This window comes from Ursus maritimus, unplaced genomic scaffold (assembly GCF_017311325.1).
Source record: "Ursus maritimus isolate PB19 unplaced genomic scaffold, ASM1731132v1 scaffold_21, whole genome shotgun sequence".
Classification (NCBI taxonomy): Eukaryota; Metazoa; Chordata; class Mammalia; order Carnivora; family Ursidae; genus Ursus; species Ursus maritimus.
Genome location: NW_024424564.1, coordinates 41,175,702 through 41,201,962, shown reverse-complemented (window position 1 = coordinate 41,201,962; position 26,261 = coordinate 41,175,702). Strand labels below are relative to the sequence as shown.

Below are 26,261 nucleotides of genomic sequence, written 5' to 3'. Positions count from 1 at the left end.
GGGAGGAAAGGGGAGAAGAGCATGGGAGCTACATGGTCAGGACGAGTGCCTGCAGGACATGTGAGGAGACAGGCACCCAGATCACCAGATCACAAGCAGAAAGGATGAGGGCCGCTCGTTGCCGAGGCTCTGGAGGACTCTGAAGCATGAGCTGAAAGAGAGGGACCTCTTGCCACAGGCTGTTGACAATCCATCATCGAGTGGCTGAATATAAGCCAACTCACTGTCAGGGCTCATCTGACTGTTTCTGCAGAATGTCTCACATGTGTAGCTTGAACTTAATGGTACGGCGCCGAGCCTTTTCCACTCTGGACCAGGGGGCGGCTGTGAAAGGGCAGAAGGCAGCCAGCCTCTGCGATGTGACCTTGTGCTCTGACAGCGGGACCCTCTCAGACCCTGAGCACCTGGCCAGTGGGACAACGGTTTCTGTCACCATTTTTCTACCTTTAACTTAAGGCCCCCTGGGCCCAGAATTGAAGTTTTTTTGTCCTTAAACATCTGGATGATAATGGCTTCCCTCCACCTCCCACCCAAAGACTGATCACGCTCCACAGGCCTCCACAACACACTCACCATTGAGGAAGACGAGAAACACATTTGGGTAAGAGAGCTCTTCCCCACACAATAAATTCACATCTTCTACCCCCAGGTTACTGGCTAATTTAACAATGGGTCCATCTTCCATGTCAGTCGTGATGTGTGTCATAAGGGCCAAGTTTTTCACCAACCCACACGCCTAAAAAACAAAAGACAGTCATTTCTAAGAATGACCATTAGTAAGACAAAGTACGGTTTTGTCTGAAAAAAGCTCACCGCTCTGCTGGCGGCAACGTAAAGCAGTCCAGCCTTGTAGGGGACGTTTTGGAGATTCATACAGAAGACTTACAAACATATACACAGAGGAATTTATCTTAAAATAATAAACAAGGATATAAACATAGATTTCGTCACAGAAATGCAGAAATGCTCAGCAAAGTACTGTTTGAAATGGCAAATAAGGATGGCATCACGAATGTTCCCTCAAAAAAGAAACTGATTACATAAGCTGTTGTTCCCTGACAACGGAACGCCACGGTCATTAAGAGGACACTGCATAGAAACAGTAAAGGAAAACACTGATAGATGTGGGTACCTAAAAATATACAACTGGCTGGAAATGAGAGAGTCAAGAGAGTCAATGCCCAGTACTCTATAAAGCTTCCTGGTCAGAAAAGGCAAAGAAAAGACTGAAGAACCGCTCCGATTAAGAGACTAAGGAGACGCGCGACTGGAAGCAATGTGCAATCCTGGGCCAGAAAACACACGTCGGTGGGATAACTGGCAAGATCTGAATAAGGTACAGATCCTATAATCTATAGATTATAATCCTGTTATCAATGTGTATTTCATAAGGTTGATAACTGAGCGATGCTCGTGTAAGATGTTCATGTTTGGGGAATCTAGGTGAGGGACTATGGAAATTGTACTATTTTTGCAACTTTTGTGTACATCTGAAATGACTTCAAAAGGAAAAAAATTAAATATTTTAAAATTTTTATACAATCAAAAACAATCTAAGACAAAATATGAACAAAGACATAGCACAGCAAGTAGAAAACAAAACACTTGAGACATGTAACGTGTATGTTGTCTTTGAATCTTTGAAACCACGTGCTGTGATGTACAAAACAGGGACTTCACAGAGGTTAGCTGGAACAGACTCTGGGAAATTCAGTGTTCCAAAGCCCAAGGGGTACAAGTGATGCAAATGTGACAAGCTGCGTAATTCTAGTGTGAATTCCCATATGGTTTAAGATAAATTAGGAGTGGAATGATAATTTTCTAAAAATCTAAACTCTGTATGGACTTCTGTTTTCACCTCCCTGAGTCATAACAAATTTCTACACTCTGGAACTTACATCTTCCCGTGTCATAACAAACGTATTGATTCATTTAGCAGCTCTCTGTGGGGCCTCTGCTGTGAACAAGGCTCTGTGCTGGCAGCTTGTGACAGAATGGGAACCCAGCAAGGTTCCTTCCTCCAGTAGCTTACAGTTTACAACGAACAGAATCAGGTGACACCAACAACGGTCAGCGTGAAGGAGAGAGGGCCACGATGCAGAGCCCCCCTCAGCTGCCTGGTTTGGTGCTCCCCGCTGGCTGCCACTGCCAAGTCTGATGCCCTCTAAGTGCACCTAAGGAAAATAAGGAGTTCCTTAAAAAGAGATCCCTGTGAACGAAGGTGAGGAGTCTCTCGATGTTCCCTCACATTCTTTTTTTTTTTTTTTTTTTTAAGATTTTATTTATTTATTTGACAGAGATAGAGACAGCCAGCGAGAGAGGGAACACAAGCAGGGGAGTGGGAGAGGAAGAAGCAGGCTCACAGTGGAGGAGCCTGACGTGGGGCTCGATCCCATAACGCCGGGATCACGCCCTGAGCCGAAGGCAGACGCTTAACCGCTGTGCCACCCAGGCGCCCCTCGATGTTCCCTCACATTCTTATCCCCTCTTCATCGCATGGCTTGATTCTTGGGGACAAGCTAAAACAAGCAAGAACACTGGGATCCTATTTCTATGTAAACAAGATACTAGCTTGAATGCCTCTGTCGGTACTGGTTTTCCAATGACACTGATGTCCTGACGGGCTGCATCAATCAGGTCTCTGCCAGACAAGTGGCTGACCCAAAAAAGGATATGACCTGGAGGAATGGGGACAGGAGTAGAACATCACCAATAGGTATTACCTCTGACACAGCAGAGACTCCTCGGGAACCTTACCTCTCCTTCAGGAGTGTCCGAAGGACAGAGCATTCCCCACTGAGATGGCTGCAGGGAACGAGGACCACTCACTTTTCTTGTTTTTTCAAACTGAGAAGAGATTCTTGTCATCATGCCCAGTGCAGATATATATGACAAGCGAGACAGCACTTGAGTCACACCCTGGCGGTCCATTTTAAATCTCTTTAGAGACCAATTTCCCTGTGGAGGAAAACAAAACAAAACAAAACAAAACATAAGACCACCCCTGATCTGCTCACATGTTGCCTGATACTTTGCAGTCACTCGGAGAAGTTCAGCACAGGGACTATTTCTTTATGAAATTAGAGCCATGATGTATATTCAGAAATCAAAATGTCACAATTAAAATGAAAATTGAGCCAGGTCACTCACTGGGGGGTTTCTAGGTTTTTAATGAACATCACCTGTGTCTAGCAACCAGGTGAGAATGTTTTGATGTATCAACCTTATCACATCACAGTGTTCACTTTCTGAAGAACTAATTATATCCTGAACAAGCCAGTTCTATCAGAGATTTCCACTGGAAGCAGTAAGCTAATTAATAAAACACTAGCAATTTCTACACACATTTTAAGGTAAAAGTAGCTTGAAGCACAGAGATAATTTCATGTTGGAATATGCCATTATTTGGAAGTCTTCCAAAATCTGTCTTAATTAGAGGAAAATATACCAATAGAAAAAGACCAAAAAAAAAAAAAAAAAGATTCCAGTAGCAGGTATCAGGGATAATGAATAAACTGTAGGCTTCTTAATCAAGGTTAAAAATTACATATATATTTGGGGCGCCTGGGTGGCACAGCGTTTAAGCGCCTGCCTTCGGCTCAGGGCGTGATCCCGGCGTTATGGGATCGAGCCCCACATCAGGCTCCTCCGCTATGAGCCTGCTTCTTCCTCTCCCACTCCCCCTGCTTGTGTTCCCTCTCTCGCTGGCTGTCTCTATCTCTGTCGAATAAATAAATAAAATCTTTAAAAAAAAAATTACATATATATTTAAATGAAGAAATATTATATATTCTCTGTGGCTATCATGTCAATCTTAAAATAGATTCATAGGAAATACATCTTGAACATTTAGTTTATCTTCTATGCACTGAATATACTATATTAAAGACACACATTAAATACTCTGAAAATTTAAAGATGAAGGTTAAGAATGGTTAAATCTTCAATTCATGGCAACATGAACAGTAGAAAACAGTATGCATAGAAAAGTGAAGTAGAAAATGTCCAAAAAAATTACTGATTCAATAATCTTTCTGATTCAAAAGAAAAATTACACCTGCTAAATGATGGGTCTTCATTTTTCTTTTGTGATTCTGATGAAAGCTATGTCTGTTCTCTTGGGAAAAATGCACATAGGCCCATGAACACAAAATTTTACATCCCGCTTCCAGGGAGGACTCACGGATCCCAGGCTAAAAACCCCAACAGGAGGAAAACCGCTTGAGTTTCAGAAGGAGATAAGGTGATCTGCTTGAATTAAAATATGGGACTCTGGGGGAGTTCCCTCACAAACTAAAGTTTAATCATTGTTATTTAAGATCTAACACTACAGAAACTTGAGGTTTTTGATAACGTGGAAGAGAGTTAAATTCTAGGAAAAAACTGTCCGTTACACAGCAAAGGAACACAGCAAACACATTTATTCCACGAGTTAACTTCTTCTGCTGCTTTTTCAGTTAACTCCTTTTCTGCTCTGAACGGGGGTAAGCCTAGGAAACGGACCGTCACCCAGAGAGTAGGGGCGAGGAAGGTAAATCAAGAGCCTACACAGCTAAAATAAGGCCGCGGCTGCTGGCAAACAGGAAGTAGGTGGGGAGGAAAGCCAAGATGTCCAACAAGAAGATTTGTTCTAGATTTCTGCGCCAGTCTTACAAAAGGGAGAGAAGAGAAAGAGACAAGGAGTCTAAACCTGCTCTTCTGAGAAAATGTATTTGTTGAAAATACGCTACTAACGGTAACAGAATTTTAGAAGCTGATCTTCTCCTGGATGCCGACACAGTGGGGTCCGTCTGCAAGAAGGTCTACTACAGACTTCTTGAATAAGCAGTTTTCTCCAGGAGGAAAGGCAGTGTCACGAAGGGGCAAAAGAACTACTCTAACAAGCTATCGTGACCTGAAAATCATGGGCTGGGAAGCGAGGAAAAGTCATTCTACCAGATGTGTGCTCAGTGGTCCTTGGAGGCTTCTCTTCAAATATCCAGGGGTTACCTTCACACACATTTGGGCCACAAGAGTCGAACATGCCTCGATGGACACAAAGGCCCCGGTTCGTCTCCAGTTAGAGGTAGCTGTCACTGCAGGGGCTGTTCGCACAGACCCACTGGCTAGTTTCTAAAGACACACACTGCAGCAAGTCTGCCTCTAATTCTTTCATTGTTAAGGGAATCAACCTGTTATTCCATACTATTCTGTGGGGGTGAAATCCCATCTATAAAACCAATTTTGTGTCTGGCATACAAAACATGACTAGACTTCATCAGATAGACCTACAGTCGTGATGCTTTAAGAAAGGGAGCCAAAACCTATCTGATAACCCTTTATGAACAGCCAGGGGCCCTGCACACACAGCAGCTGCCGAGGCCTGAGTTCATCATTCACGTGAGGAACAGCTGATAGCGCTTTGAGGAATATAAACCTACAATGAAATGAAACATTCTGTATTGTTTGGGACAAAAGTTATCATTAATAAACCTACTTGCACTATGTCAGTTTTATTACAGAAAAAAATGGGAAGAAGTATCCATTAAAAGAATGGCTATTACCAGTTAAACTAAAAGATGTTTCCTCTATGTAAGAGGATCTGTTTTCTTTTTGCCTTACAGAACAGGGACTACAATTTGGCAATAAAGCTACATAGTAACAAAATTCCTAGTGATTAACATTTAAACTGTAGACTGTCTTTCAAAATAGAAAATTTATGATTTGTAAACACCCTTTAAATATATTTTTTCACCTAGAGTAGCAAAGTCCTTTACACTTCCATTCCACGGAACAGATGTATGACTAAGTCACAAAACCCNNNNCGAATGAATGAAGACTTACTGTAGAAATGGCATTCACCATGCCATTGGTAATCTGGTCCTGCCGCATGTGCTTCACAACATCAAACTGAGCTGCTCTTTGCTTAGGAATCACCTGGTCAGCGATCTTCTTCATTTCAGAATTGAATTTTTTGAATAAATCTTCAAAAAGAAGTGATAAGAGCTAAAAAAAAAAAAAAAGTATATGGTGAACTTTCAAAATGCATTACTAATCCATTTAATAAACTTTAGGTATTCATTAAACTGTTTTCAAAAAAGATGGAGTAACTGCTTAACAATGAAAAAATATTTTAAAATCCAATTTGATAAATATGTACTTTTCTATGTGCTTATCACTATATGAGGTATTGGGAATAAGAGCAAAAAATGATGACAGTTTCTGCACTCAAAGTCATTTAATTTAGACCAGCCACTTCCTGACTTCTAGATTTCACTGACCAGTGACCTAAGTTTTAATTTTACAGATAAAGATAATTAAAACCCCCAAAAGGGGACGGGGGAGAATTACCATTAAAAAACTCTGACAACAGCAAAGATGTGATGCCATTTGGACCTCTCCTATATCCCTGGCAAAAATGTGAATGGGTGCGACTGCCTGGAGGACAGTTGCCATTCATCTAGTCTTCCCTGAGCCCCTGCAGTTCCTCCTCTAGGTACATCCCCACAGTGAAGCTTCTCAAACTTCAGCCTGCATGGTAATCACGCTCAGAGATTGTTAAAACGCAAATTGCTGGCCCCACCCCTACAGTTTCTAATTCAATAGGTCCAAGAATTTGCATTTCTAACAAGTTCCCAGGAGATGCCGGAGCTGCTGGTGGGGGAGGGGCACTTTGAGAATCACTGCCCTCCAGAAATGTGCATCCCTACAGATACAAAATGTTCACAGCAGCAATACTTTGTATGAGCTAAAGGAAAAGCCACACAAATAATATTTAGTTAGACAAATCATGGCAAACTCTGAAATAACGGAACACTATAAAGCAATGAAAATGAACAAAAATGAAATGAAAGGAACAATATCATGGCTGGAGCTTAAAAGCATAATATCAAGTGAAAGAAGCCACACACAAAAGAATACATATGGTATGATTCCATTTACATAAAGCTCAAACCAGCAAAACTGAACTCAAATTCGATGGCAAAACTCTAGAGAAAAGAAGGACATGAATACCATAAAAATCAGGCTGGGGGAGGATTTTGATCAGGCAGGAGCATGTTGCAGGGGGGAACTTCTTCTAAAGCGTTCAAATGATTTATTTCTCGATCTGAGTGCTATTTACAAAGGTATTTGCTTTGTAACAATTTGGTAAGCTGGAATTTGTTTCATGTACTTTTCTGTCCGTGCATAATATTTTCCTAATAAAAAGGTTATAATACAATACCCACCAATTACTCTGACATCATCTCATTTTTCAAAAGGACCTTTTAACATCAAAAAAAATGGCAGAGCAAATAATCTCAGAAGAAAAACACAAAAAAGTAAATACAATTCGCTTGATAAAACTCATACCATCCATCCTTGCTCATTCTTCTCCAGACCAGTGAAAACTGGACCACGGCCTCACACCAGTCCTCAGACCAGTGGTCTGGGCACAAGTCTACATAAGCAGGGAATGATGTAATGGCAACAGAGACCAAAGTAAAGTCTGAAACAAGACAGTTCAGCCTATGCTAGAACAAAAAAGTGTTTAAGCCCTCACGCTAACGTTATAAGCAGTATTAATGACTGATTTCATGAAACAGATGAATAGAAGAGGTAGAAGGAAGGCTAGGATCTGGAGGGAGTGGAGGGCTTAAGAAAGATTTGCAAATTCCACATCCAACAGGAAGCAGAAAGCCAGAAGACAATATCCCTTCCACTCTAATAATAAAAAAAGATAAATCAACTACAAAATCATACATTTCTGGAGTCCTGCTGAGAGGTAAGGTTGCAAGGCACCCAGGGGAACCAAATACAAAGGTTTATAGTCTGGATGTCTACGGAGAGACAGGACACATGACAGAGATGACGTCTGCCATAGAAGAAGATATTGGACAAAATTTTAAGGACTTCCTGAATGCCAAATGTGAGCTACCATGGAAGCTTAGAATCCTTCGGAACCTCAGACACAAGAGGATCTGCACTTACAAGTTCTTTTCCGTAGAGTGCTCCCGAAAGACTGGAGTCAAACAAAAGACCTGAGAAAGATTCCTGCATTGGAACAAGCGACAAAACCCTGACTATTTCCCTGGACTTGTGCTCAGATGAAGCAAACTCTTTAAGTTGCTAGAGAAGCGTCAGGAAACCCTCCTGCCAATATAGTTCCAGGGAAAGGTGACCTGCACTGAGAGAGGGATAGAAGCCTTCTGTCCCTGAGGCTGGAGAGGAAAGCCCCCCCTGCTCCCACCATAAGCCTTGCATCTAGTAATAAGCAATGGCAAGCCTACCGCTGGAGGAAGGCCAGCAAACCCTCTGGCCACCAATTCCAGGAAAAAGTACAGGGCCAGATGGAAGAGGAAGAGAAGCCAAACTGCATCTTTCCCTGCAAGAGGAGCACGAAACATGCTTGGGTCAAGGATCCTGCACTGGTAAATAGCAGGGGCTGGATACCACAGGGAAGGGCAGGAAACTGAAAGCTTTGCTTTATAAAATTGGGGAATAGGACAGAATGCCCATTCTTACCACTTCTATTCAACACAGTACTGGGGACACAATTCAGTGCACTAGGGCAAGAAAAAAAAAATGTTGGAAAGGAAGAAGTAAAACTGTCATTACTTGCAGATAACCTGTATGTCCACATAGGAAATCCCAAAGAGTCTTAAAAAACAAAACAAAACAAAACAAAACAAAACAACTACTAGAACCAATGAGTTTAGCAAACCTGCAAGATACAAGGCTAGTATACAAAAAGAACTTGTATTTAAATTTTTTATAAAGATTTACTTATTTATTTGAGTGGGGGGAGAGCACGAGCAGGGGGTAGGGGAGAGCACGAGCAGGGGGTAGGAGAGAGGGAGAGGGAGAAAGACAGACTCTCAAGCAGACTTCATGCAGAGCTCGGGGCCCAGTGCAGGGCTCGATCTCACAACCCTGAGATTGTGACTGGACCCGAAATCAAGAGTCAGACACTGAACTGACTGAGCCACCCAGATGCCCCAAAAAGAACATTACTGAGAGACATTAAAGAGAATCTCAATAGCAGAGATACTATGTTCACGGATTAGAAGACTCGGTATTATTTAGATGTCAATTCTCCCCAAATTATTCTATAAATTCAATCAAAATCTCAATCAAAAACTAGGACGCATTTTTTAAAAATGAAGATGCTAATTCTAACATTTAAGTAAAAATGTTAAAACTCCTAAGTTTATGACGATAGAAGGAAAAAAAAAACCCTTCATCTGTGGAAGAAACGAGAGAGCTAAACCAATATTCTGTAAACTAGTTAAAAAAAAAAAAAATCTAGCAAGCATTTACCCTGCCTTTCCCATATATGTCATGTCTCAGAGTAACCAAAAAGATGATAATGAAAAGTACTCTTTATTGAAAATTCTAGCTAAAAAAAGTAGAAAGAGTAAATTAGCGTATCACTATTTTGCATGCCCTACTCAAACAATGGGTAATGGAATGATCATTATCAGCTGTTAAATAAAACCATCAGGCGTGATGGGGAACTTTACAACAGATGACCCAGGGCCCCAAACACCTAAACCCAGTGATCAATTCCAATGACACGAAGTGTAGATACAAGCAGTCATATTCTTCCTGACAGGATCCAACAGCCAACTATACAATGCAACCCCTGAAGCATTCTAGCCAAAAAAAAAAAAAAAGATCTTGAATACGATCTAGCCTCTGAATTCCTGGTTTACAAGAAATTTACGAGAGAGAGGAATACACACACACATACACACCATGAGGATACCATCAGCAAAAACCAGAATTACAAAAAAAAAATTATTTAAATCAAAAAGGAAAATGCAAATCAAAACCACAAGGAGATGCCACTCTACACTCACTAGGCAAAAATGTTTATAAAGTTTGATATTAAGGCATAGGATAGAGATCATGGGGAACGCCTACCCAGTACAACATGCAAACACTTGGGAAACTAGTTTGACATTCTCCAGTTAAACTGAAGATTTAATTTGACTCCAGCACTAGGCATTCCTATTTGTAGAAATTCTTTATATGGGCACCAGAAAATATAAATAAGAATGTTAATATTTTTTTTTTAAAGATTTTATTTATTTAGTTGACAGAGACAGCCAGCGAGAGAGGGAACACAAGCAGGGGGAGTGGGAGAGGAAGAAGCAGGCTCATAGCAGAGAAGCCTGATGTGGGGCTCGATCCCATAATGCCGGGATCACGCTCTGAGCCGAAGGCAGACACTTAACGACTGCGCCACCCAGGCGCCCCAAGAATGTTAATATTTTTTTAAAAAGGGAAATCATACAAAGGAATGATCAGTAGAATAAAGTGTTATTTATCATAAATATATATCTTATATATCATATCATATTACATATATACAATGGAATATAATACAAAACTGGAAGTACAGTGACATGCAACGATATAGAGAAATATTAAAAACAATGCTGAGTGAAGAGAAATGTTGCAGAAAAATGTATATGGTATGAATCTATTTTTACAAAACTCAAAAATAAGCAAAACATATTGTAACAAAATATTTAAAATTTTTTAAATTAAAAATTTTAATGATGTAATAAAAATAGTGCAAAAAATTCAAGATGGGGGGAAAAAGAGGAACAGAAGAAAGATGAAATACACAGGTAAATGGAATGGTATTAATAATGGTTGGTTATTAAGAATTACTTGAGAGTAGGGGCGCCTGGGTGGCACAGCGGTTAAGCGTCTGCCTTCGGCTCAGGGCATGATCCCGGCGTTGTGGGATCGAGCCCCACATCAGGCTCCTCCGCTATGAGCCTGCTTCTTCCTCTCCCACTCCCCCTGCCTGTGTTCCCTCTCTCGCTGGCTGTCTCTATCTCTATCGAATAAATAAATAAAAAATCTTTAAAAAAAAAAAAAAAGAATTACTTGAGAGTGGCTCTGAGGGTGTTGATTTTTATTTGTACTCTTCATAACTGATATATATGTACCATTTTAATTTTTATTTTCATGTTAAAAATTACATAATAAATATTAAATGGTGACTATCTGAAACAGTATAACCACAGAAGCCCAATCAACGGGATGGAATAGGAAGTCATAAAAACAAACAAGGATGGTTCTGTTTCCGGAATTGGTGGAGTAGCTCCTATGAGATGGACTCACCTGCTGATAAACAGTTATAAACTCTGGACAAAATATTAAAACCATCTGAAGTCACCGAAGATTGTCCAAAAGCAGGCAGAAACTGGGGGAAAGCCGACACTTCTCAGAAGTGAATGGCACTGGGAGCATTTTCTGTTTGTAAGGCTTTCCAATTACGGGGAGTAAGAAGGGTCCAACCTACGTTGAGAAGCTAAAACCCGGAGAGTGACCCGCAATCTTATTGGATTGAAGACCCAGATGAAAAAGATTTGAGCTACGGGAGAAAACCCCCAAATCAGGTGTGTAAACTTAACCCAAATCTCTGGCTGAACCCCGAACTACACATTGAGAGGTGTGGCCCAAGTCCCCCCACTGCCCCAAATCTGGGTGGAGGTTGTAACTGCTTCTTCCAATACAGTACAAATAAAGTGGAAGACAAGGTCATTAAGGCCACAGGGCTCCGTCTCGTTCATGGGAGACACTCGTTCGGAGCCCAGAGCCACCCCAATGCCACAGCACTGACAGGCCAGGGCCCAGCCAAGAGCCTTCTCGCCCTCCCCACACCCGTTAGCAGAACATTACCAACTGACCTCCAGCAACACCATGTGAAACCGAAGAACCAAACAGCCAAATCCTGCCTGAATTCCTGACCCACAAAACTCTGTTATGATGAAATGGTGGTTGTCTTAAGCCACCGTTTTGGGACAGCACGCAACGTAGCAACAGATAATCAGAACACCATTTATAAGAAGTTCTTGAAACTAAATAGGTGGGTCGCTACAAATAAATAGCAGGCATGCTTGCTTCTTCAATAATCAAATATAATGGGTATTACAAGTACCTAAGTTTCTTAGTAAAATTAATTGCATTGTTTTTTTTTTTCCTTTGTAGGCATTTTTTTCCCTTTAAAAGAGGAAGAAAAAAGCTTGACATATTTGTAACGTAAGTTACCTAACAAAACATTAAAGTAGCATCACGGGGGTCTAACATATACACTATTTACTTAAAAGGGAACTCTGAAACTCATTGAAACTATCTAAGTTAAAGATTGTCCAAGTTCCATACTGACTATATTATTGAATGTTTATAACCCACAGGTCGTTTTTGGACTCATAAGGAAGAAGATACTGACAGCAAATGAGTCTTTTCCTCGAGCTACTTACTACTTTAGTAAGAATTTCCAAAGTGGAATGTGATTTAAAGTTAGACATGTCCCTCCACTTTTCTACTAAAATCAATTTTGCAGACAGGAAAGCCAGGATCTTAGACTTGAATGTGCCACGGCAGAAGTGTTCTAAAAAGAAAACTTCCTCCTCTGAGAGCTTAATCCTTTCTCCCACTCAGACCCAGCAGTTTCACTCATGGGAAGAAAGAACATGGGAATGGAAGCAGGTGCAGAGGGGTGAGCAGGATGGAGAAGCCCATGGCAGCGACTTCCTGTGCGAACTGGCAAAAGGGCCTTGAATAAGCGTCCTGAACGGAAGCAAATGCCCTTAACCTAAACCACAAAAGCTCAGCTCGATTTTAATTAGCCCCTTACACTTAGACTTTTGTGTCTCAAATTATGACAAAGATTTTTGGATTCCAGCTGAATTTGTTGTGGCCCCCTGATTCAAACACAAGGAAACGCCTCTCATACTAAACAAGTAAAACATAAGGGCACGCTCAACAGAACTACTGCCTCATTAGATTTCTCCACCTCCAGATTTTCGGTTTAAGAGAAATTACGTTCTCCAGTTCGCAGGGCAGTGAGAAACTGCAGGGCCATGTTGCACAATACGCCACATTATTTAGGTCAAGAGTAAAATGATGAAAAGAGATGAAGCGCTGGTGATAATATTTAACACCTTTCCTTGCTAGTACGAGGCCTTTTCAGCCTGCTTAGGACAGGAACACTAAAGAGCAAATTATATTTAAGGAAAAAAAAATGAGGACAGCTCATCAATTGATTTGCAATGAAAATGCTGAAAAAAATTAATAAATAAGTTAAGCTGCTGAAATACAGTTTCACCAATTAGCTTAATGTCAGAGAATTCTAATTAGGTGTCTTGAGATTGCTATTTAGTGTTAAGCCTTCAGAGTGCCAAATTCTCCTTTTCACACAAACTGGTTGCAAAATTAAAGACATTAGGCAGCCTTAATTACATTATCAGAACAGCTGGGATTAGGCAATCTCTGAAGTCAAGACGGCATTCTTTTGTCACAGGGTGGAAATCCCTGGCTTTCCAGGGTGCCGGATTTTTGGTGCCGTTCCATATCTCACCCATACAAAGCAAGCTGCATTAGAAACAAAAAATTTGCAGACAAAGAATAGAGTAATGCTCAGCAAATAATGAACACATTACCGAAAAAGAAAAGGTAGGTGAAAAGATTAAGCCTGAAATCGGTAGGTTTTGCTAACACCTCTACTGGCGGCTGGCCTGCCAGCCCTCTGGTGGCAGAAAGACTGAGGAAAAGCTCTGTGAACCCACTTGGCCAGTGGATGCAGCTCTGTTATCTAAAGCTGAAGCACATTTATACTCCCTCGTCCCATGGGGTGTGAAATTAGCAGCTATTGTTTTTACACATTTTTGCCAACACAATGCCTTTTATGTCTTTACATTGTTTATAAAGCAATGTTTTCTTACACATGGGAACCCTCTTTTTAATTCTAATTTTTTAAGCAACAGGATAGTCTCTCCTCTCCTGACTCCATTCCTTATTCCTCTAAACAATCGACATTTTTTTTAATGGCCTCGTCTAACAGCACGATTTTTTTCCAATTAAGAAACCGTAAATATGAGGACTGATGGTGGTGGGGATACCCATACTATCCTGCACAGAGGTCAATCTGAAGGTGGCGGAAAACCCACCTGCTAGCACCAACCGTTAAACACACAGAACTTCTCTAATAGTCCAGGCACTAGCCCTTTTCCAAAACCTAAAACTGCTATCGTTTTTTAAATCCTAGCTTTTAAATTTTAGTGGTAGTATGTTATCCTAGCCACCATCATCTGTCATCTGGAATACTGCCACAGCCTCCTAACTGGCGCATTTCCTGGCCTGTTCATCTCCAAATCTGATCGTTCTAAACTGAAAATCAGATCATGTCACATCCCTGGTTAAAACTCTTCAACAGTTTTTCGCAGTATGGAAAACTCAATCCAAACCCCCTTGCGTGGCCCACAGGCTAGTTCTCCAATGTCCTCCCCACCCCCACACCTCATGCAGTCAAGCCCAGTGATCCTCTCCCAGCTCCCCAGGGCCGGAACTGCACAGAGATGACGCACTCGCAAGGGTCTCTTGCTGGAATGCAGTTCCCAAGGTTGCACGAGTCTGGCTTCTCCTCACCGAAGTCTCAGCGGGAATGTCTGAGGGCTCAGCTTAAAATACATCACTTTTTTCAAAGAAATCTTTCCTGATCATCCTGACGAAAGTAACGTCCCTTCCCTCCACCAACACCCCAGCTCTCTAACATTAGCCTGTTTGGGGTTTTATTTAAACACCTAAGACAGCTTCGTATTACCTCATTTCTTTCCTGTTCACTTGTTCAACGCCTCTCTCTCCTACCAAAATGCACTTTTGAGAGCAGGTGCCTCACAGAGTGTCACTCACTGACACATCCTTGGGTGACCGATAGCTTTACGTGGGGACTCGAGAGATGAGTATCAGTGATTCCTGTCCTCGATGAGCTTACTGTCTCAGGGGGAAAGAAGCTTGCAGGGGAAGAATTACATATACTTCAGCATGTAAAGCTCTGAATCACGTGTCACTGGCATTTGGAAGACAGAGCAGCTAACTTCTCTGGGGGTTCACAGGTTTCAGAGAGGGTGACTCCAAAAATGAAGAATGGGCGGGAGCTCGTCATTAGGGGGAGGGCAGAGGGAGACGAGGCAGGGGCCACCGAGGCAGAAGGCATAACTCAAAGGCAGGAGGATGGAAGAGCATCGCGGTGTGCCTGGGAAGGTGGAAGTGACCAGGCAGGGCTGGAAAGGTGCAGGTGCAAGGTCACCAGGGACCCTGGAAGCCCTGCTCAAGAGTCTACACGTGGTTCTGTAGAGCCATCAAGCTTTCATGACTGCCACAGAGGAGCTGCCAGGGAAGAGAAAGTAGGCAGAGAAATAAGCCCTTATATCCCCAGTCAGGCAGGGAGGCTCCCTTTCTATTTGTTTTAATACTGGGATTCCGAGTAAGCGTGCATGCTTTGAAAAACCTTGAACTCCACACTTGCAGCTCAGGCCTGCTGACTTAGAGTAATTAAATCACCTGTCCTGCCAACTCCAATCGCTTGTTACCGTAATAGTCCCGGTCATCCACTTTATTATCTCCTTGGGCCAGAATCACTCTTCGCACCATCACTGCAGTGTAGATACACTTTGCTCGGAAATTGAATTCTTTAACCTGTAATTCAGAAGTTAGAGAAAATTCCTGAGACAATGCATATTAGGCACTATCAACTCCTTCCTTCCCTGTACATTTCATGCCACTCCTTCAAAGAGGTGGTGCCCACCAACCCTCCTTGGGCTGGTCTGTGAACTCGCACTTGCCACTTCCTTTCTCTGGGTCCCGAGGCACCATGGCAGAAGGCAGGACACTCTGCTGGGGACAGAGAGGCTGCTTGGAAATGCACTGGGGAGCCAGAGATGCTCAACTGTTGCTATTTGACTTTTAAACAGTCTTTCCAGTCATCCAGAGGAGTTTAAAATTCTGTTGAGTCCCAGCTCTCATATTAAGAATTTTCTAATTCTTTGAATTAGCTCAAAACACACATGAATGGCAGCCAAAGGGCAGAATCGGAGATCTGTATGTTTCTGAGCCAGCAAGGTGTTTTAAAATAAGAAATTCCTGTGGTTAGGTGGTCACTCTCCCCTTCTACAGAGCCCTTGACTTTCCTGTATGATCAGCTCCTGAAGGTCGAGTATGCAACCCCTGAATTAGAGATTATTCATGAACAACACACGTGGTAACTCATTATAAACCAGATTGCTTGGTTAGCAAGATCGTCTAGCAAATAATTCTATCACTTAGAAAGAATAACATTATATTAGAGAGGAATGATTACTCTTGCCCACACCCCACATACCAACATGACCAATCTCTGTATAATGATAAATAAATAAAAAGTAAATACAATTGGCCTTTGAACAACACGGGTTAGGGCCACTGACCCCTTGCACATTCAAAAATCCGTGTGTAACTTTTAACTCCCCCAAAACTACTACTTAACTACTAATAGTCTACTGTTGACCAGGAGCCTTACTGATAACATCAACAGTGAACACATATTTTGATTGCTATACTATATACTCTATGCTTATAATAAAGTAAGCTACAAAAAAGAAAATTTTATCAAGAAAATCGTAAGATACATTTACAGTGCTGTTCTGTACTTACTGAAAGAAAGAAACAACACATCTAAGTGGACCCATGTAGTTCAAACCCATGTTATTCAAGGGTCAACTGTATCAAGCATGTTCTAGGGTCAGAAGATGGATTCTAGCTCTCTCTCTGATCAGTGACCAGCTGGGGGACAAGAACAAAGCATCCAGCTTTTCTGGACCTGAGCATCTTCACTGTAAGTAAAGGAAGCTGGACAATGTGAAGGCTAAAATTCAAGGTCTAAGGGGTGAACCATCCAGTATTTTAAAAAGTATCTATGGTGGTAATGGTAGCACAACAGTGAGAATGTACTCGAGGCCACAGAACCGTACACTTAAAGGTGGTAAATTTTATGTTAGGTATTTTACATTAAAAGAGAGTATATGAGCAAGGCACTGTAAGCCTGTTTCATTTAAAAACATCTAACACCATCTCTGTCCTTCAAAGCCGTGAATTCGAGGAGCAGCATGAGTTTATGTCTGAATATGGGACACTGTAATTACAGGCTGAAACAAGACCCACGGGACTATAAATATGACGCTAATGACAGCATACAGCTAACATTCCCTAAGTACAGATAAACTACTGATAATGGGAGGTTCTTTCCATGGGGCAGCCCAGTCCTTTTAGAGTCTCTTTTTTCTTACGAAACTCGATGCTCAGTCATGTAAACCTGCACTCAAAGTTCTTTAGCAGACGGGCCCAGAGGACCTCAGTCCTCAGCTGCACAAGCACTGCTCACCGGCACGTGCGTCAGGATGGTAGAAGCCAGGAGCTCTCTTGCCTCTTCTATCTTCGTCTTCTTTGGTCCACCTCCCCACATCCTTTGCCTCCTGACTTTGTTCCCTATATATTTTAATGCCTATAAAAACAGAAGATCATAATGTTTGAATGACACCCGGTAGAGGGAATTTACTAAACACCTACCCACACAAAACACTTATAAACACAAAGACGAGGATCCTGGCTATAGAGAATACTGCATGAGGCTTAGTCAAAAAATCAACATTTGTCTTGAATCAATAACAAAGTAGCATTATATGCTGTCCGATGAACCAGTTCCCTTTTTATAATTTGTTTTCTTACTACACAGTTGATACATGATCACTGTAGGAAATTTAGAATATACAACTGAAAAGATACGCATATATACACACAAACAGACATACACACACACGTTCTGTATATGAAGCAGCCACCAATCCTCCACCCAGAGAGAACCACAGTCCACAGTTAATCTTCTGGAGCTGTACTTTTTTCCCCTCAAAAAGGAATCACACCATGTGAAGACCTCTCTCCTAAAAGCTGCAGGGCACCGCTGGGAGAAAACACAATCTAAGTAAATCAAGGGTTATGCTGTTTTCATGGACTGGAAGCTTTAATAGTGTTAAGATGGCTTACTGTTAAAATTCTTTCCAAACTAACCAATAGACCCATCGTAATTATTCCTGGCAATTAATACCCCTGGCAGGTTTTTTAAAAACCAAAAACTGATTGATTCTAAAATTGACATGCAAATGCAAAGACCTGGAATAGCTGAAACACTCTTGAAAAAGAAAAGTTGGAGGATTTATATTACCTGCTTTCGATTAGAAAGCTATGGTAATCAAGACAGTGTGAGATTGGCAATAAGGGCAGACAAAGAGATCAATGGAACAAAATACATCCAGAAATAAACCCATGCTTTTATGGTCAGATGATTTTTGACAAAAGTGCTAAAGCAATTCAACAGGCAAAGGAAAACCTTTTCAACAAATGTTGAAATATCTACATATAAATATCTACAAAGTAAAAAATTAACTTTGACCCTTACCTCACACCAAATAAAAAAGTTAGTTTAAGTGGATTTTAGAAATAAACCTAAACACTGAAACTATAAAAGCTTCTAGAAAAAAACATAGGAGGGGCGCCTGGGTGGCACAGCGGTTAAGCGTCTGCCTTTGGCTCAGGGCGTGATCCTGGCATTGTGGGATCGAGCCCCACATCAGGCTCTTCCGCTATGAGCCTGTTTCTTCCTCTCCCACTCCCCCTGCTTGTGTTCCCTCTCTCACTGGCTGTCTCTATCTCTGTCGAATAAATAAATAAAATCTTAAAAAAGGAAAAAGGAAAAAGAAAAAAACATAGGAGAATATATTCTTGCCCTTGGGATAGGCAACATTTCTTTACACAGGACACAGAAATAGGTAACCATAAGATAAACAAAAAACCTCCTGATAATTAGATTTCACCAAAATGAAAACTGCTCATCAAAAAACAAAGTTACGATAATGAATAGGGAAGCAATGGACAGAGAGAAAATAGTTACAATAATAAATCTGACAAGGGATTTATATCCAGGATACTTTTTTTAAAAAAGGGACTCCAAAATTCAATACTAAAAAGACAACTCAGTGAGGAAAACAAGAAAAGATTTGGATACTTCACAAAATCAGTAGTAAGTCCATGAAAAGTGTATGACATCATTAATCATCAGGGAAATGCATATTAAAACCATAATGGTATAGACACCACCCAACACCTAGTAGAATGACTAAAATTAAAAAGAAAGACAAGAGCAAATGTTGGTGAGGACATGAAGCAATCAGAACTCTCACACACGGCGGTGGGGCAGGGACGGACACAGACTGCAAAATGGTACAATTACTTTGGGAAAAGGTTTAGCAGTTCCAACTTTATAAAAGTTACATACACAACTGCTCTTTGATCCAGCAATCCTATTTGTAGGTATTTATCCAAGAGACATGCTGACCTGTTCAGGCAAAGACTTGTGCAGAAATGTTTATAGCAACTTTATTCATAAGACCCAGAGTGAAAAAACCAAATGTCCATCAACAGGAAGAGAGAAACTGTGGGACAGTCGTACAACGGAATACTACTCAGCAATAATGGCCAAATGATATAAAATACCAGCCGGTATGCTCAGCAGAAGAAACTGGACACAAAAGAGTATATTCTGCACAATTCCATATAAAGTTCTAAAACAGGCAGAATTAACCTGTGGTGAAAAATCAGAAGAGCAGGGAAGAAAATCAGAGGGTGGAGGTGAAAAGGGACTAACAAGGGACATGAGGGAACTTCCCAGGATAATGGAACAACATTCTACATCTCATGCAAAATTATGTAAAACTATGCAATTAAGATTTGTACACTTCAGCACACATAAATTCTACCTAAAAAATTAAGTATTAAAAACTACTCAAATAGTGGGCGTGAGGAGTAGGCGGAGATTTAGATGAAACAAGAATGGCAGTGTTGGTAATTACTGAAGCTGGGTGATGGGCACAGGAGGGTTCATAATACTCTTCTCTATACTTTGTATAGTATGTTGAAGTTTTTCCAAGACAAAAAGTTTTTAGAGAGGATAATTTTCTAACAACAATGAATGCACTTTTTTTTTTTTTAACTGGCTTTCAGTTAGAAGAAAGGGCTTGGGATTCTTGATTCTTTATCTTGGAATTCCTGTCCCCGATTCTTGATTCTTTATCTTGGAATTCCTGTGCCTGGGAAATTTCTTCTCTGTGCTTTAAAGCCTAGCTCAGGTATCACTTCCTCACCCCACTCCTTTTTCTCTGCTATGTGAATTCCTTATGTAGAAAGAACTAAGTGTTGTCACTCTGCTTCAGACCACGCCGTACTTCAACCATTTACAGGTATGGCACTCCTACTAGATGTTGTGTCATCTTTTTCTTTGATTCCTGATGAATAGTTCTGGGCCAGGAACGGAACGGAACTCCTCCGTGGTAAGATTGGGACATCAGACCTAGGATCCTCTCCGTTTGGTGTCTGTTAGGGCGTCTGAAAAACTCAGACAGTGCCAACCCTTGCTGCCACGACCTAGCAGTAAGTAGGACCCAGTACCGGATAAAAGCAAGCCTGTAGTCAGTGGGATTAGCCAAGAGACAGGCAGATCAGTCTTCCTTCAACTGAGCTGTCCTCACAAAATTCTGGTCTTTCAGTTCCCTTGGGAAAAGAGGCTAAAGATTCTTCACTTTGAGGGAAAAAATGGAGGAACACAGGGGAGCCTAGCATCCCTTCTGAGTTAGCAAGAAGTCGGGTTGTCCCTGGAGTAATATTACCAGGGTTTCACAGCGTGAGGGTTGTGGTGAGAGCCCAGTCTGGGCATGAACAAGTCAACATGACACCCCTCGTGCATCCTATCCTCCAAAAAGGTAATAAATAATTTCTTCTCTCTATGCCACAGCCCTTGACGAGGATGATAGAAAATGTCCGTAAACAAGACCCAGCAAAAGGCTTTGAGGGCAGAAGGAAAGGAGGAGAGATAAAACGGGAAGCATTAAACACAAACACAATGCAGGTGTTAAGCAACCCACTGAGTGCCATGTCGCCTAAAGTTCTATTACATAAGACACTGCGCACTTGCTACACGCTCACTTAGAAAAACATACAGTAGGGACGCCCGGGTGGCTCAGTCGGTCAAGCATTTGCCTTCAGCTCAGGTCATGATCTCAGGGTCCTGGGATCAAGCCCCACATCGGGCTCCCCACTCACTGTGGAGTCTGCTTCTCCCTCTCCCTCTGCCCCCACCCTTGCACATTTGCTCTCTCCCTGTCAAATAGATAAATAAAATCTTAAAAAAAAAAAAAAAGGAAGAAAAACATACAATATCCACATTGTCCTAACTCATATGTTCCACTTACAAACTACTCTGGATTGCACATGCCTCGACAGTCTATTAGTCGCAAATTATTAATCCATGCTCTAATCCAGCATACAGTGCGAGCCATGTCAATGTTCTCACCTCCCACTTGCGTATTCCCCTCATCTCTGAACTGAACTTCTCTCCTTCAGTTAGCTAACATCTCCTGTCAGTACCCATTTAGGAGAAATAAATAATTTCCCAACCCACTATTTAGCCTTGCTCACCCAGCTTCATGATACTAGGGTTATAGGGCCATCTGAGCAACAATGATGCTATTTGTTAGAAAAGGAAGAACGGACCTCACTGAATCCACTGAGGGATCATTAAGGTAAACTGCTCTTCCTGAGCATTACACAGGTTTAAAGGAGAGAGAGTGTCTCCCCAAATTGAGCCGACTCCTGGATACTTCTTTACGTTTCCTCTTTGTGTTCTTGGAACCCTTGGACAATATAATTCCAGTTTGCAACAAAGATTAAGCTCACTAAATATTTCATTTTCAATAAAGACCAGAAATAGAACCTCCTAAATCCAAACAACTTTTCCTGATGCTTCCTGCCTAAGAACTTGAGCTGACTCTTACCTAACTGCATAAAAAGCAGGCAGGGTAAGAATGATCCCTGTTCATTTGTGCTTTGGAATTATGTGCACTTACATATGATGATTAACCTTAAATGTCTGTCTGGCTCAGTCTATGAAAATATCAATAGTGGTGTGATTTTCAGAACATACACTAACAGATATAAGGGGGAAAATGCTATCTCTACAAGCATCCTGGGTAACAAGAAAAAAGCAGCCTGGAATTTATATCTCTTCGTTAAGGAACCCACAGAAAAGACGATGTATATATGGATCAGTAAGAACTGTCCAGTGCTTCTACAGCAGAGAATCCCTACCTCCCAGGATGGCTGCGAGGAGTGCTTAGCAAAGTACTTCACAAATGTGGGACTAAGCATCCGAAGTGAGGCTGTTAAGGCCTCCTGTCACAAGGGCAGGGAAGTACAGTTATTTTTATTATTTCTTACTTCTTATTTTTATTATGTTTAGCATATATACATATACAAAGGCAGGGAACTAATCTTGTCCTAAAATCCCCAAGTTCCAGCTAGGAGTTCTTTAGCAGGTCAATGAAGGCTCTGTGCTGGTAAAGGGTTACTGATCCTGGCTCTTCTTGCTGATGACACTGGGAATTCAGAAAAAGGGATTGAGACTACATACAACTAGACACTGAAAGCAACTGGAAGTAGGGAATAAAAAGGGAAATTGAGGAGAAATGCAGGGAAAAAAATCTTCTACACTAGAGTTGCTGTAGTTCAAAAACATATGTTGGAGCAATTGGGTGGCACAGTAGGTTAAGCGTCTGACTTTTGGTTTCCACTGAGGTCGTGATCTCAGGGTCGTGAGATGGGAGCCCCACATCAGGCTCCGCACTCAGCGCAGAGTCTGCTTGCGATTCTCTCTCTCCCTCTGCCCCTCCCACTGTGTGCTAACGAGCGTACACTCCAATAAATAAATCTTTTTAAAAACCCCAAAAAACAAAAGCATATATCACTCAGGCAAATAAGTGAAAAGGAATACTTGCTATTATATCAGAACAAAAGCCCCCTGGACACATATCCCCCTTCTAAGTTAGACACCATAGGCCGATAATTTATCAAGGCAAACTCCTTACTCCAATTCCTAAAACATGAGCCAAAGAAGCTTCTCTGCTGTCCCTCCCAACTCCCCAACACCCTCCCACACCTACACCCCAAGAAGTCACTGCATCCGATCCTTTATGCACGAGCAGCATTAAATCTCCAATTCCCTTTCATAGCAAAGGACAACATGAAAAGACACACCTGCATCTGTGTGAAAATCTGAGCTTTCTGGCACTCTTCCAAACTGGGCCCAAATGCAGCCATCACGTGCTCCTCTGTTCCAATCATCTGTACAATTTCCTGGTCACTCTCAACACCCATGGCCTAGGAAGGAAAGAAAAGATAGAAAGAGTGTTGGCTTTGTGTTAACTCACTGACATTTGCTTATGCTAATTTGGCATTGTTTGTGGGTATTACTTCTAAGCAAAAGCTAGCTCTTTTCTCAGAAACGGTGCCATCTGGCATTGGCAGCCCCAGCCCAAGCTGCAGAAGAACCTGAAACAGAAATTTTGATTGGGAAGAGGAAAACAAACATTCTCAAGCACTTTTTTGCATGTGTGCAATCTTCTAAAATGTTTAAATATCCTGTGAGTGTCATCGTGAAAAAGGAGGTAGGAAGGTATAGTGAAGACACTGGTCACATTTACGAAAGCAAACTGAAAAATTAAAACAAAACAGCCCAAGAGCGGTAAATCAGAAAATATGCATTGCTGGAAATAAACAGAACCCCAATCAGTTTTGTCGCAAGACTAATTTTTCTGAGAACCATCAACTCATTCGCATTTAGGCCAGAAGAATTTTTCCTAAGGGATGTTTTACCTTACCATTCCAGGGATACCAAGCTATACGTTATGCATGTTTTAAGAAGAGATTTCTTAAAAAAACTAAAAACACACTTAAGAGGTTTAAGAAACCCACTTATCTTAAGTGTTTCAAGGTGGTAGCCGGCAACACAGGTCTTTGTAGATTCCATATGGCACTATGGCTCACTCCTTCACACATTTGCCTGGAATTCTGCCATATCAAGAAATAGAGCATAATCTCACTAAACCTCTCTTGGCAGAGAAAGAATCTGCTTCTTAGAAGTTATGGGAAAAGTTATGTTTGCGTTAAAATTCTTCCTTCAGCTATGCAGAGAAAACGGAACCAGGGGATAACTGTCTAGCTAGGCTTCGATGCTCTGGTGCCCACTTCTCCACACACGAGCGAGAGGGAGGGAAAACCGGCTCCAGGGAGGAACATCGAGAACGTAAGCCAGAGTACAACGGAAAGGGCGCCTCTTCAAGTCAAGAGATCTGAGGTATCTGTCCTAAAACAAGGTCAGCGACAGGCCTCACAACCACTACTGTCAAGTCACCTTGTCCACCTCTGTTTCTTCATTTCTGTGAACAAGAGGATGCAAAATTCTACAACTCTACATTTGAATTTGAGTAATCTGTGATCCAGAAATTCGACTGGGATACTTCAGGATCAGATGTAAACTGACTGAAAAGTTTTGAAACTTTTGGGGAGAAAGTTAAATATATGCTATGTCCCCTTTAGGCCAACTATGGTGGCTTGAAAAACATTCACCAATTCTTCGACACTCTCTTCAAAGGGTAAAGACTAAGTCTCCCCCTCTAGAGTGTAGGCGAAACTTAATGACTCGCTTCCACAGAAAAAAGGTGCAAGCCACAGAGTACAACTGTGGAGCCCTGGTTATGAACAGCTCCGCAGCTTCCTGCTTGCTCCCCCTCTCAGAGCGCGCCTCTGCGGGAAGCTAGCGGCCACGTCCTGAAGACAATCACGCAGCCTATGGAAACGTCTGGTAGTGAGGAGCCAACTGCCATCATGGGGGAGCCGCGATGGAAGCAGACCTCGCTATGCTCCAGTCCAGCCTTCGGGTGACTTCGGGGCTGGCTGACATCTCGACTCATCAAAGACCCGGAGCCAGAACCACCCAGCCAAGCAACCTCCACATCTCTGACCAACAGAAGCTGTGCTGTAATTCGTTACACAGCACAGATAACTAACACACCAACTTTTGGAATTAAATTTGCCATTTAAACTTAAAAAAACTTTGTAAATGTAGAACTTGTTTTGTTCAAAACTTGTTTGTGTTTAGTGAGCAAATAAAGATGCTCTCACAACACAGATCTCTTTTCTATACTTTAATTTTCATCTTCTTATCTCTAATTTGACAGGATGCATTTGTTCAAATGAACACTAGACATAAACTCCACTACTTAAAAATATTAATTAAAAATTTTAAGTTCATTCAAACACTTAGCATTTCACGGATTAAAAGAGAGCAATCCTTAAAGAATGATCAGTTCTAATTTTTAAACGAATGAGGGAAAAAACCCTACATCACCCTTCAATCAAGCACACTGAGTGCACCTACTCTGACAGCGATGGCTTGTAGGTAGGCCCATCTACATTTTCTCCTTGGTCTGCAAGAAGCCAGCCAGAAATCCCAGAAGAGAATATTTCTCTGTGAAAAGCTAATGAGAATATAAATTAACTTTTACCTATCAATCTCCCAAAAGAGTGTTTTATGGGTTTCAACGGAATCAAAACATACGAAAAACAACACCAAGGCAAGTAATTTGCAGTAGAATCCAGTCACCCTTCTCTAAAATCATTGATAATAAAACTTTGTAAGCAATGCACTTCCCTCCTCAGGGGAAAGTGCAAACACTAGAAGAGATCTACATGGGGCAGATGCCGACCCGAGCATGCAAGAGATACCGCAGGAGAAGGTCTCGTGGGACAGCAGGAGAATCCTAGGGCTGAGTGGGCGGTAGCTTTCTGGATCAGCCCCCTTTCTTGAGGCAGGTTAACCTCTAAACCTGAACTGAAGCCACCTGGATTATTTTAATAATTAATTTTTAGTTCAGCAATCTCCAAGTGGAAAAAACCACATATATTTGGTGTTTAATAATAGTGACAAAGTCCTTCCTCATTTGACATACAGATTGCTGCTTCAAGTTGTCCCAAGGCTGGATCTGAGCAGTAATTTTATAACTGCATAAAATTTTCAAGTGTTCTAACACGGATCTAAACAGACTGTTTAGGCCTTCCAAATATTTCTAAGCCACGAAGCAAAGATATGCCAAGTGCATGGTAAATGACACCATATGCGCAGAAAGAATGATCAGTGGCAAAGCTCTGCTCTACAAGGGCTAAGCTCCTCCCATATCAGGTCACTGAACTACAGGGTGATAACTCAGTCAGGTTATCATCGAAAGCGCTCTAGCTCCAAAGACCAAACTGATTTTATGACTATTTAGCCTTGGGAAGTCGTAGCTACAAATAAATGACATATTGCTACGGAAATGACAGCAAAATGCCCAACCATTTTGCTTTACAGACATAACGTAGACATCTGAAAACTAGCTTTATACGGAACTCTTTGTACTCCAGGTCTCTGAAATCATTTCACCTTACTAATAAGTCAGAAATGAATGCTACATAATAACCTCATGAAGAAACGGCAGAGATAATACGATTCAGCAGAAGGTCACCCAGTCTGGCCATCAGCATTA

At 41.5% G+C, this 26,261-nt stretch overlaps 1 protein-coding gene across 1 annotated transcript in view; it reads right to left on the bottom strand.

Moving 5' to 3' along the window:
* Window positions 1–26,261, bottom strand: part of POLR3B (RNA polymerase III subunit B) — a 109,578-nt gene that overhangs the window by 55,707 nt on the left and 27,610 nt on the right. Inside the window, exons 10-15 of the mRNA XM_008705658.2 lie at window positions 22,936–23,058; window positions 17,180–17,299; window positions 15,325–15,459; window positions 5,824–5,985; window positions 2,758–2,958; window positions 574–736 (exon numbers count right to left, since the gene is read on the bottom strand). Of these exons, the coding sequence (XP_008703880.1) occupies window positions 574–736; window positions 2,758–2,958; window positions 5,824–5,985; window positions 15,325–15,459; window positions 17,180–17,299; window positions 22,936–23,058 (904 nt within the window). The remainder of the gene's footprint in view (window positions 1–573; window positions 737–2,757; window positions 2,959–5,823; window positions 5,986–15,324; window positions 15,460–17,179; window positions 17,300–22,935; window positions 23,059–26,261) is intronic.